General features: G+C 40.1%; 1 protein-coding gene across 1 annotated transcript in view; it reads right to left on the bottom strand.

Moving 5' to 3' along the window:
• Nucleotides 1–13,518, bottom strand: part of LOC124121261 (ceramide synthase 5-like) — a 49,755-nt gene extending 36,237 nt beyond the window's left edge. The window contains exon 1 of the mRNA XM_046484221.2: nucleotides 13,232–13,518. Coding sequence (XP_046340177.2) covers nucleotides 13,232–13,416 — 185 coding nt within the window. The 5' untranslated portion in view covers nucleotides 13,417–13,518. The remainder of the gene's footprint in view (nucleotides 1–13,231) is intronic.
• Nucleotides 13,519–13,864: the final 346 nt, after the last annotated feature.

The following is a 13,864-nucleotide window of genomic DNA, read 5'->3' as shown; positions in this document are numbered from 1 at the left end:
CTGCTGTGACCTTGAAAATGGGATCAAGGTCACCAAAACCAACTGGTGTCTGCGGAGTCTGTATATACACCATAGTTCCAAATATGAAGACAATCCAGTGTTTAGTTCTTAAGATATCGCGGCAACACCGTTTTCCAACTCCAAAAGCAGATTTGTCTGCTGTGACCTTGAAAATGGGATCAAGGTCACCAAAACCGACTGGTGTCTGCGGAGTCTGTATATACACCATAGTTCCAAATATGAAGACAATCCAGTGTTTAGTTCTTGAGATATCGCGGCAACACCGTTTTCCAACTCTAAAAGCAGATTTGTCTGCTGTGACCTTGATAATGGGATCAAGGTCACCAAAACCGACTGGTATCTGCAGAGTCTGTATATACACCATAGTTCCAAATATGAAGACAATCCAGTGTTTAGTTCTTGAGATATCGCGGCAACAGCGTTTTCCAACTCCAAAAGCAGATATGCCTGCTGTGACCTTGAAAATGGGATCAAGGTCACCAAAACCGACTGGTGTCTGCGGAGTCTGTATATACACCATAGTTCCAAATATGAAGACAATCCAGTGTTTAGTTCTTAAGATATCGCGGCAACACCGTTTTCCAACTCCAAAAGCAGATTTGTCTGCTGTGACCTTGAAAATGGGATCAAGGTCACCAAAACCGACTGGTGTCTGCAGAGTCTGTATATACACCATAGTTCCAAATATGAAGACAATCCAGTGTTTAGTTCTTGAGATATCGCGGCAACACCGTTTTCCAACTCTAAAAGCAGATTTGTCTGCTGTGACCTTGAAAATGGGATCAAGGTCACCAAAACCAACTGGTGTCTGCGGAGTCTGTATATACACCATAGTTCCAAATATGAAGACAATCCAGTGTTTAGTTCTTAAGATATCGCGGCAACACCGTTTTCCAACTCCAAAAGCAGATTTGTCTGCTGTGACCTTGAAAATGGGATCAAGGTCACCAAAACCGACTGGTGTCTGCGGAGTCTGTATATACACCATAGTTCCAAATATGAAGACAATCCAGTGTTTAGTTCTTGAGATATCGCGGCAACACCGTTTTCCAACTCTAAAAGCAGATTTGTCTGCTGTGACCTTGATAATGGGATCAAGGTCACCAAAACCGACTGGTATCTGCAGAGTCTGTATATACACCATAGTTCCAAATATGAAGACAATCCAGTGTTTAGTTCTTGAGATATCGCGGCAACAGCGTTTTCCAACTCCAAAAGCAGATATGCCTGCTGTGACCTTGAAAATGGGATCAAGGTCACCAAAACCGACTGGTGTCTGCGGAGTCTGTATATACACCAGAGTTCCAAATATGAAGACAATCCAGTGTTTAGTTCTTGAGATATCGCGGCAACAAACAGGTGGGACGTACGGACGTACGGACGTACGGACGGACGGTCGTGAATACTATATCCCCCGCTTCGCGCTTTCGCGCGGCGGGGGATAATAAGGAAGAATAAAAGTCACAAGTCTTTTTTCCTCTGAGATTTAAAGGGGGAGTCCAAGTAAGGTAAAGTTGGTAGTCCAAGAAAATTTGATTCAAGATGTTTACTTGCTGTTTTCTTTGTATGTCAAACTGAAATGTCATGATGAACAACACTCCAGGTAATTCCATCGAGACACTGTCTCAGTTTAGCCCAGTGCACTTGCCACAGCATCAAGACTACCACTGTACGAAAGATGTGGAACAGTCTATCCTTCGAGCACAAACACCATGTCCACAACAACAATGAAATATTTCCTGTCAGTATATTCTGTCCCCATCTTGGACTCATACACAAATCCTGGCTGCGAAGGAACATCACTGAAAATTCATGAACTGCTGACATCAGGAATCTGAATCTATTCACCATGGAAACACTTTACCTTGTTTATACTTATAGTGCTTCCAAGGCTACAAAACAGATACAGGTATTTTTAAGTCCTTCTAATACATTGTATTATGCAAGCCAAGGCTTGATAGCACGAGCTGGAGAGCATGCACAACCTGCATACATGATACATGTAGTAAGCACACCACAACCCACCTTGCTATCACTGCTGCTTGACAACAACAAGCATCTTCCTGAGGCAAGAAAGATAACTGACTATAAAAGTCCAGTTTCCACCCTTGCCGAAATAGGCTGGTATTATGGAGTTACATTTTGGCTGGACAAACGAGTCTATGCACAGTCCAATCAAAATCGCGCACCGAAATCGAAATCCGGTTCGTAAACTGTCGTACAGATTTCAGTCAATTGCAGGATTTGCAAATCATGTGCCATCGCCAGCTCGTTGTCAGCAGATATTTTCCAAATCTTTTCATGTTTTAAAACAAGGTGCTCACATGATTTGACGCACTTCGCAATGAAAGACCCATTTTATCACAATATAGATCTTGATTATCGATCAGATTGTCCTGACCACCATTTTGCGTGAAGCAAATGCAAGTTATATGAGAGGTCGAATCTGATTGGTCCATAGGACAGGCTAAAAAGGGACATAACTGGTAATAGCCACTTTTGGCGCTATGATCGAGCCCAGTAATTCCAGCGTAGTTCAGCAAAGGTGGAAAGTGGACTTTTAAAGTCAGTCAACTCTCTTGCCCCAGGAAGATGAACAACAAGCTAGGTTGCCAATATCTAGCGATTGTGTAATTTCATCCCTATGCAGATCTTAAGCCATGTTAACCTTTAATGCAGCAGTGTCCTCTTTCCATAACTGCAATGACTATCCTTTTCTGGCATATGTCAGAGAATACGTACTTAAACGAAACCATAACAGAAAGAATACACAAATATGTCTTTTGTCTACTCTTCAGAGTTGGTTTGAAGACGCTGATTAATTTAACAAGTTCAGAGAAAGTCTACTAGTCTGAAACTAGAGGGTGTATCTTATTGTAATCGTTTTTATTTTATATTTTGTTCGTTGTTTAATGCCGCACTGAGAAATATTCCATTATATGACGGAGGTCTGTCAATAATAATGTTGGGAGCCAAAAGTTACTTTTGGATTTGGAATTGCTGTTTGTTGTTTGTACCTTTACGATCGAAAAATACTTTAGTTTCGTTTTTCAGGAGCCATTATACCCGATGACGACCCATGTGCAATTCTTCGCACCACTGAAACACGTAACCATAGTAAATAGTGAACAAGTTCTTCCATATAGCTGTGTTTGGAATTTAAATTAACAGTAACTAGGAAGTGAAAAATTATCATTTACTAGCATTATATATATTTTTAGAGAGATTGACCTGATCTAAAAAGTGCTATATGTTTAATTTGATTTCTGAGGGTTTTTTAATACTATCACATTTATATTCTTGACCAAAACATAGTTGCCAAATTCAGTTTTAAACAAGATGCCACCAGGCAACTGACACTAATATATGGCTCACCAAAATCCTAAATTGAATCAGCATGGCGACCAAACTAGATGCAAACTTCAGGCTTGTGGTGTACTGTGAATCTAGCCTGGCATCCACCCAAGGCGACACTTGAAAGGCGACAAAGTAGTACTCTGAGTTGCATGCCCGGAGAGTATCAAATTTGAAACATACACACACACCCCAACACACCCATAACCCACCTTTCTGAATCCTACTGAGTTGCACAGCATTGACAACACCACGTTTTGCTGGAGACCAAAGCTGGCGCAATATGTCCTTTCGCTTCAATTGTCAACAAAAGTAATGATTAATGTCATTAATGCCCAACCTAAATAATTATGACTTCTCTTCCAATAAAAACTGCCCACTTTTGTACATGATTGAACAGTACTTTTGTCATGAAGTGATGCGAGCAAGTGCTGTGCTGTAGTGGCTACTGTGTGTGATCCCAACACCAGCCTGGCACAAACACATGTGCTGCAGTCTCACAATGTAGCTAAGCTGTGGAGCATGCTTGACCAAACAGGTACAACAACCTGTGTCAACAACACAGTAAATGGCAGCGCTGCTGTGCCACCAACAGGTTTCCATGTTTCTCAGCAGTTCCTGGAGATGGCTGGACACTCAGTCAGCCACAAACACAGGACATATTTGCCACAGGTATCTACCTCACTCAGAGAAGATGGAATGAGCAAATAGCATGATGACAACAAAATGGAAATCCTGTATTCCCCTTCTTTTCATTTTAGTCTTATGACTTTTGCATGAGAACCAATTTTTTCTGTTTTTTGGTTGCAATTTCTGCAGGGAAGTAACATACATTGTTTTATTTTGAAAAACGTCAGCTCACTAGAAGACAAATTTCCATTGCTTGAGAGCATCATTCAATGCCACCAGGTCATGGCAACACACACTCTGTCAGGTTGGAGAGTCTTAAACAAGCACTGGACACTGGGGTCTATTCTGACCTGGAATCCCACACAAGTTCAGCCTAGAGTAGACTATCCAGCTGCCAGACAGGTTCAGTCAAAAGTAGACTATCTAGCTGCAAGACAGGTTCAGTCAATTGTACACTATCTGGCTGCAAGACAGGTTCAGTAAAGAGTAGACTATCTAGCTGCCAGACAGGTTCAGTCAAGAGTAGACTATCTAGCTGCAAGACAGGTTCAGTCAATTGTACACTATCTGGCTGCAAGACAGGTTCAGTCAAGAGTAGACTATCTAGCTGCAAGACAGGTTCAGTCAGGAGTAAACTATCTGGCTGCAAGACAGGTTCAGTCAAGAGTAAACTATCCAGCTGCCAGACAGGTTCAGTCAAGAGTAGACTATCTAGCTGCAAGACAGGTTCAGTCAAGAGTAGACTATCCAGCTGCAAGACAGGTTCAGTCAAGAGTAGACTATCTAGCTGCAAGACAGGTTCAGTCAAGAGTAGACTATCCAGCTGCAAGACAGGTTCAGTCAAGAGTAGACTATCCAGCTGCAAGACAGGTTCAGTCAAGAGTAGACTATCTAGCTGCAAGACAGGTTCAGTCAAGAGTAGACTATCTAGCTGCAAGACAGGTTCAGCCAAGAGTAGACTATCCAGCTGCCAGACAGGTTCAGTCAAGAGTAGACTATCTAGCTGCAAGACAGGTTCAGTCAATTGTACACTATCTGGCTGCAAGACAGGTTCAGTCAAGAGTAAACTATCTAGCTGCAAGACAGGTTCAGTCAAGAGTAGACTATCTAGCTGCAAGACAGGTTCAGTCAAGAGTAAACTATCTAGCTGCAAGACAGGTTCAGTCAAGAGTAGACTATCCAGCTGTCAGACAGGTTCAGTCAAGAGTAGACTTTCTAGCTGCCAGACAGGTTCAGTCAAGAGTAGACTATCTAGCTGCAAGACAGGTTCAGTCAAGAGTAAACTATCTAGCTGCAAGACAGGTTCAGTCAAGAGTAGACTATCTAGCTGCAAGACAGGTTCAGTCAAGAGTAGACTATCCAGCTGCAAGACAGGTTCAGTCAAGAGTGGACTATCCAGCTTTCAGACAGGTTCAGTCAAGAGTAGACTATCCAGCTGCCAGACAGGTTCAGTCAAGAGTAGACTATCTAGCTGCAAGACAGGTTCAGTCAAGAGTAAACTATCTAGCTGCAAGACAGGTTCAGTCAAGAGTAGACTATCTAGCTGCAAGACAGGTTCAGTCAAGAGTAGACTACCTAGCTGCAAGACAGGTTCAGTCAAGAGTAGACTATCCAGCTTTCAGACAGGTTCAGTCAAGAGTAGACTATCCAGCTGCCAGACAGGTTCAGTGAAGAGTAGACTATCTAGCTGCCAGACAGGTTCAGTCAAGAGTAGACTATCTAGCTGCAAGACAGGTTTAGTCAATAGTACACTATCTAGTCATCAAGGTGCTGAAGGTCTCTATACAATCACTCAATTATGTGTCAACAAATAGGTCAAAATGAAGGAAAGTCAAATCCCTGTTCAAAGTTTTGACAAATTTCGCATTTATATGTCAAGTAGAAGTGAAGTGCTGTGATCATGGTGATGGAACTTATTTCAATAAGTCACATGAACATAGACCATGTAAACACTTGTAACATGCAGTAGATCATGTGCTTCAATTAAAGTCTATTCATTTTGGATATAAACATACTATGTAGAGCTAGGTTACCTGTAGATAATATTGCGCTAAATTGAATTTGGAACAGAATGTGCAGTTGGAGGTTTCAAATATTAATTTAGCGTGGTTAAATCTGCAGGTAACCTAGGTTTCTCGGCAGGATAAAGCCAACGGATAACAACGATATCCGTTGGGGTCATATGCGAATAGAGATGCAAATATCAAAGGACTACTTTCAGTGTTTATAAACAAACATAGCGTCGCCCTTGTCATTCGGCGATCGAGTCAGAATTAACCAGTGGAAATCTGGATAAACTAAAGGGATAATTCTATCATTTTCAAAAGAACAGTCTAATATACTGAAAATCAGTGTCTAACTGTGACGTAGCTAAGGCATTTTATAGGTTTTGGCAACTTTGGAGATATAAATTTCGAAACAGTTTTGCGAGGGCACTAGGCCTAGCCAAGCAGGATCAGTAGCCATATCTGTGCTTGAAATCTTTTCCACAAATTAAAATAGTTCAATTTGGCCGAAATATGTTTGAATTGTTACCTTGTTTCGTTTTGTCCCTGTGTGTACGTCTGACTGCACTTAACCTTATGACAGGACAGACCGACTGTCAACAACGTCTGACCATGGCCGTGACTTCTCATAGACTCGGGTTAGAGTAGCTTCCCTTTGACAAAGGGCAGCTACTCTAGCGGACAGACCGATAGATTGCCGCGAAAGACAAGTAAAAACAATTGTTGTTTTGCGTATATGTTGCTTCGCCACTGTATAAGAAACAGATTTTAGTTGGAACTATATTGGCTACTGTCACTGTCCGACTGACACATCACTTACCCTGTGACGTAATAAATATTAATGCGCACATTCCAGGAAAACTCGCAATGTTTAGGTAATGTTGGTGAGTGAGGGGAAGCGATTTTCAAGCACAGAATTGAAGAATAACATTATATGATAAAGAGGTTATCACGCTTGTGTGTTTAGGGATGGTAAATATCCTGTATTAGGAATAAACACTATGTATTTAGCTCGCCAAGGCTCGCTAAATACAATGTTTATTCCTAATGCAGGATATTTACCATCCCCAAACACACTCGCGTGATAACCTCTATCTACATCGAAAACACAGTACCCGGTATGTCTATCTCCATTCTACCATGACTAAATGAAACATGAACTCTTTGGCGTTAGCAAATATACTGAGTGAAGCGACATGTCCAGTGTTTTAAGTCGGTTGTCGATAGAATTTATGAAATCATCGACAAAAGCCTTTAAACAAAATATGGCACTCTATATGCTCAAGTTTGTTTACATCATGACACTTCATTCGTACTTGTGACAGGCACTGAAAGCATGTAGCACAGCAACTTCGTAATCAAATGTCATGAGTAACGTGAGGTGGGCATCCTTGCAAAGGTTTCATTCTACACTGCACGTCACACCTCTCACTGTGACAAACATGTAGACAAGTTGTTTGAGTTGAACTTTGTTCTTTCAAAGATTAAGCAGTGCACTCTTATCATCTTAACTTTGTTTACAAATTGCAAGTGTGCTTTTAAAGCAAATGAAAAGAATGCTGCAAAATGTGCGGCCCAGTATATATTGCAAAGTTACGACATACTCGCGACACATTTATGTTCATGGTGATGTTCTGCGATTGTGACGTGGTTTATGCAATACACCCTGAGCACAAAATCTGTGTTATGATGCATCGCAAGCTTACGAATATCACTACTTATTTACAGATATATTTTTTAGCACATAGGACAATAGCTTGTATAATTTAATATCCTTCATTGCTCAATCTTACATTACAATAACATGCAGAAAATTGACCTCTGGCAAAACCAGTTAACACCGGAATTTATCATAACATAAACATTTATCTCCAATAGTGGTTTAATTGTTTATCTATACTTTCCATACAGGAATATTTATCTACATATTGATAAATATTTTAAACATATAAATACAAACATGAATTTTAATCTGTGGAACTCCCTTGATATACAATGAACCCCCAGCTTATTTTCCCTCCATCACAAAAGAGCTCAATGTCCTTGCTAATATGTGCGTCGTAAGTAAGTTAACGTTGCAATAGTAAAGACTGCTTCAAGAACAGCTCTAGTCATATGGCAGTTGTAATTTTTGCCGAAAGTTGCTAAGGTTAGCCTCAGCTAAGACAGCTTCATGTATAGCCCGCCAATGTCTTGAGTGTAAATAGGACAGTTAACCTGCTTCAGTAGCAGACAATAGTGATGTCATTGGATTGTGTTGTCTCGGTAACAGATGATGTCACAATGGTCTGCAAAGCATTGTGATGCAATTTCATTGTAATTATATCTCCCAAATGATATCTCTATTTTTTTTATGATAAATAGAGGTTATCACGCAAGTGTGTTTGGGGATGGTAAATATCCTGCATTAGGAATTAACATTGTATTTAGCGAGCCTTGGCATAATTCTGACTCGATCGCCGAATGACAAGGGCGACGCCATGTTTGTTTATAAACACTGAAAGTAGTCCCTACTTGACCTTTGATATTTGCATCTCTATCCGCATATGACCCCAACGGACATCGTTTTTATCCGTTGGCTTTACATGTGTTTATCCTGCCAGTTTGATCCTGCCGAGAACCTACCCATTATATGATAAATACTTTTGTGGGACAGCCTTGCACAGGGTCATCATGGTCATTTTAGTAGCTCCATATACTTTTAGTGTGTGACCAAAGGGTGGCAACTGGAATTTTAACTTCAGTTAACTCCCTTACTCCCTTACCATGCTTACTAAGGGAAGATGTTTTGAATGTTGATCTGCACCTAACTCACATTTAGAAAGCTTATTTTGATTGGTTGTTGAGCATAAAGTCAGGGACTTCCCAAAGATCTTAACTCAGTGCAGCTGGGAGGCAAATTGGGAAAAAGTGGTTTTTTTAAAAGTTCATATTTTCTAAAATTCAGAGGTATTTTGAGATTGCTTTTAATGCAGTAATATAAAATGAAGCATTAAAATGTGTTCCTATTTATCATGATTTATTGGTCTTGCTAAAAGTGAATACAGGTTACTTCTACAAAGTATATTGGCCTCTGAGCAGGACCAGATAAATCCCTGAAAGTTCATCACGAAATTCTGTGCTAGGCTAGCACCATGGGAGATGGAGAGTGTGACATCATTTCCACAAAAAAAGCTTTGGTGGCATGTAGGTCCAATGTTTCCATAATGGAATGGATAAGCAGCTGGATAATCGAGCATGTGGTGGACCCAACTTGTCCTCTTGGTGAAAAACACCCATGATACATGTCATAAGTAAACATGTACATAACTATCAATAATAGAGCTTCTTCACAACATCGTTAAAATCAGATCTTAGTACTCGCTACCACTATACAAAGATCAGAGAACATCCCATTACGGGTCATGTCAGAATGACCTTTCATAGGGAATAACACAGTGTCGCTTACAAGATCAGGAAAGTGACAGTCGGAATGTATTTTCTCATCCTACAAACTTATAAAGGTTAACACAGGGTGTTGTGAACAAGAGTTATGGGCTGTATGACTGAATCCATCAAAATCACCGTCTATCGCTCGCTTGAATGGGATAAATATTTGAATGGAAGAGACTTTCTATATCCCCTGGGAAGTACTGTTATACAGGAAGAGACTTTCTATATCCCCTGGGAAGTACTGTTATACAGGAAGAGACTTTCTATATCCCCTGGGAAGTACTGTTATACAGGAAGAGACTTTCTATATCCCCTTGGAAGTACTGTTATACAGGAAAAGACTTTCTATATCTCCTTGGAAGTACTGTTATACAGGAAAAGACTTTCTATATCCCCTTGGAAGTACTGTTATACAGGAAAAGACTTTCTATATCCCCTGGGAAGTACTGTTATACAGGAAGAGACTTTCTATATCCCCTGGGAAGTACTGTTATACAGGAAGAGACTTTCTATATCCCCTGGGAAGTACTGTTATACAGGAAGAGACTTTCTATATACCCTGGGAATTACTGTTATACAGGAAGAGACTTTCTATATCCCCTGGGAAGTACTGTTATACAATCTCAGGTCATCTATTAGACATCCCAGAAAGTTCCTTGGTTCAGTTTTCAAATTTTGAATCAAGAACTTTGTCAAAATATCTTTCAAAGCATAGGTTGGAATGGAAGTCGCCAGTTTAAAACTGGTGCTGTAGCGCTTGAGAATGCTGCTTTGTGATTGGCTAATGTCCACTTCTTGTTAGTCATTTCATTGGTCAGTCTAATTTTCACTGCTTGAAGGCTGTTCTGACGTGATATGGAATGGGACTTCACAGATCTTTGTTTAGCGGTAGCATGAACAAAGATCTGATGTTGATGAGATATGCTTTTTAATTTCATACTTTAGTATTTATCCCCCTCCCCAATACAACCCAAAAACAAAGTTCTAAACATACTGCCTCCTAAACAACAGGACTATTATTAAACAAGTATTGGTAGCTATTTGACTTGCAGTTGCACAGTTCATATATACATTTGCACTGTTCATTGCTTACGTGTCATACAGATAAGTTCATTGAGGAGTGTGGCATTAAACAACAAACAAACAAGTACACTGCACTGATTACTTCCCCTGCCTGCAGTCCATGAGGCACACCTGATGAGGACGAGGAGCGTGAAATAATGTAGTCCTCCCCAACTTCCTGGCCCACCCACATAGGAGACAACATTGTTGAGTCTTTAGCCACTGGTCACAAACCACTAGTGTGTAGTTATGTTGTGGAGTAAGTTCAGCTAATACTAGACCATACTGAAAATGTACCATGCGAAAAGTGTTCCATGAGGAAGTTTGCACTAATAGTTTTTTAACATGTTTAACACTGGCTGTTGCAAATGGATTAGCCACACTCAGGGTGTACTCCCTTACCATGTCTCTTTTTTCACAGCACAGGTTTTCGAAATATCACAGGTTAACTTATCAACTGGATTAAAGTGGAACTCCAGAGTCTATCAGAAGCCTTAGTGAAAGCTCTCCAGTGATTACACTCATGTGCTAGGGGCAGTCGGGTAGCCTAGTGGTCAAAGCCTTCGCTCGTCACGCCAAAGACCCGGATTTGATTCCCGACATGGCTATAATGTGTGAAGTCCATTTCTGGTGTCCCCTGCTGTGATATTGCTGGAATAATGCTAAAAGCGGCGTAAAACCATACTCACTCACTCATGTACTCTGAACTAATGATGTTTTCTGAACTCGTTTAACTAACCCATATATTTCTGTGATATCTGAGTGCAGCATACATAATTTCCATTAGTCACCAAAAGTGGAATTCTGATTTAGAAATTCTGGAAAATACAGATACTTTTCAATGTTATCTGGGTAACGATATGAAAACAAGCCACACATACAACACTGGCAGTACAATTTCCTTCTCTATAATATAATGGCACTGTGCACAGGAACACACCTGCCTCAATATAATTACTGCCATTTCATAAATAGCAGTCGTTCTTTAGCCACAAGACCAAAGCCATAGTGTGGGAAAATGTCTTTCTGTCTACGTGGTCTAGTTAGCTCAGCAAAGAAACAAAATTAATTAAAACCTATTACAAACTGTTGCTGGTAGGCTAGTTTGGGGTTACATGCAAAGAAAACTGATTTAATTATAGATGTGAACACTTTTCATGCTACACTTCAATAAGATACATGCTCAGGATGTCATGGTTGGTTGACTCAACATACTTTACTATATTACTATGTGAGGCAAGTAAGACTAGTAGTACTTATCATGCTCATGGCTAATACCTTATTCGAAGTGCTGGAAATGATCTGGCAAAAGTTTTGGTACACAAGCACATAAGTGTAGCAAGTAATCTATGTCTAATTCATAAATGATATTTTTATAATACATTGAGGATATTTCATGTGTCAAGTGAAAAATCATGTTTCTCTCATCGAGTGACCGGGGGGTTGAAAGAGATATTTTCAAGAGTGACGCATCGGTTTGCACATGGGTTTTTAAATTCATACCTCAATGAACATAAAAAATACACAGTCAACCCAGTCAACAGTTTGAGAAAGGGCCAGACACATATGATAAAGGGAGACAATTTGGGAGGTAGCTCTTGTATGATAATATTTTCCAGGGTTAGAAACTAACAGTTTTCGTCCACTAGTCCTTATAATGATAACATATAGCAAAACCTGTGAACATTGCACTTTGAAAGAACTATTATCATACAAAGTAAGGATAAGATATATGAATGAACAACTTCTTTATTACCACCAGGAGCGATGTTTCGGTATAGGTTCTAACACCGTCATCAAGCAAGTGAATCTACACCGAAACATCGCTCCTAATTGTAATAAAGAAGTTATTCATCCATATATCTTATCCTTACTTTGTATGATAATAGTTCTTTCAAAGTGCAATGTTCACAGCAGTGACATATCAAGTGTTATGTTCACTGCAATGAAAATATAACTTTTCTCAACTTCAGGAAACTTAATCTTTTACACTGAAGTATATAATAAATAGTCAACTGTAATCATATTAATATTTATTTGTTATCATAATTACTTTATGTTTTATTCATGAATGATGAATTTGTGTTACTCCATCATTGAGTTTGCCAGATCATTTCCAGCACTTGGAATTAAATATTAGCCATAAGCAAAAGTACTACTCGTCTTACAAGATTTACATAGTAATAGTAAAGTATGCAGAGTAGGTCAGATAGTGTTACGGGCGCTAGTCCTAATACAACGCATTGTTGAGCCTATGCCTTACACAACATCACTGAAGTGCCACACCCGTGACTGACAAGACAACCCAGATTCAACAGGTCTACTAATTCAAAGTTAGGATAACACATAACCTAAAAACAAACGAACTGAAATCATTGACTGGGTTGTTTGTTGGTTCATTACACCTCTTCACTTCCGAACTTATGATCAGGTTACATTCGTTTGTGTACTATAGATCTAGTCACCACTAGGCTTGGCCTGGCCTGGTGGGCTTGCATGGGCCACACGCCGAGCATACCCCTGTTTCCACATGAGCGGAGGCCTACATCACATTGTAGGGCAACTGTACACATCCGGCATCGTAACAATGCCACTTTAGTATACAGGTGTCTGTCCTTTTTTCATACCCTGTAATGACTAAAAGATCACGCGACCACAGAACATGCAACTGTTGTTAATGACAGTTCAAATCCAACAGGAGCGAGAAGTAGAACTAGAAACCTTACCTTTCATACAAATACCGCACCACGAGCATCAAAAGTCCCACAGCAAGAGACACATTAATATCTTCCACTTGTGGGAGATAGACATCACTGTCTTTACTTTTAAGATCTGCCCATATATATCCGTCAGGCAGCCAAAACTTCGTACTCCAAAATGTATCGCACACCGCTTTCCACTGGGCGGCCATGTTTTACGGTGTAAGGTTTGACAACTCTCTGTGCTATTTGGTACATCGGCTGAGTTCAATCAATGGAACATCTCGTACGACTCCGGCATACACGCTAACTGGCTACACAGACCGGTGTGCGCATACCTGCTTGACGTGTACACGCATGTTGCTCACTACCCAGTTGCTTCGCGACCGTGACTCACTGCTATTTATACAACAGTTGACATATTATGCCTTGATACAGAATAATGAATGGCTTAGTTTAATGTCACTGTTTTTCACAAATTTTCATCAAGACTACAACAATATCCTAGCTAAGATAACAGTTCTCCTACTAATAATAACCTCTGTGTGTACATGGCCGCGAGACACTGATTATGTGTCGTGTACATAGGTAGACTATCAAACCATTCTGCAACAAAAAACAAAGGCACATAAGCAATGCTTGCGATAACAACAGATACTG

The sequence above is a fragment of the Haliotis rufescens genome, unplaced genomic scaffold, assembly GCF_023055435.1.
Source record: "Haliotis rufescens isolate VD_foot unplaced genomic scaffold, xgHalRufe1.0.p SCAF_10, whole genome shotgun sequence".
Classification (NCBI taxonomy): Eukaryota; Metazoa; Mollusca; class Gastropoda; order Lepetellida; family Haliotidae; genus Haliotis; species Haliotis rufescens.
Note: the sequence above shows the minus strand (reverse complement) of the source record. Positions and strands in the feature narration are given on the sequence as shown.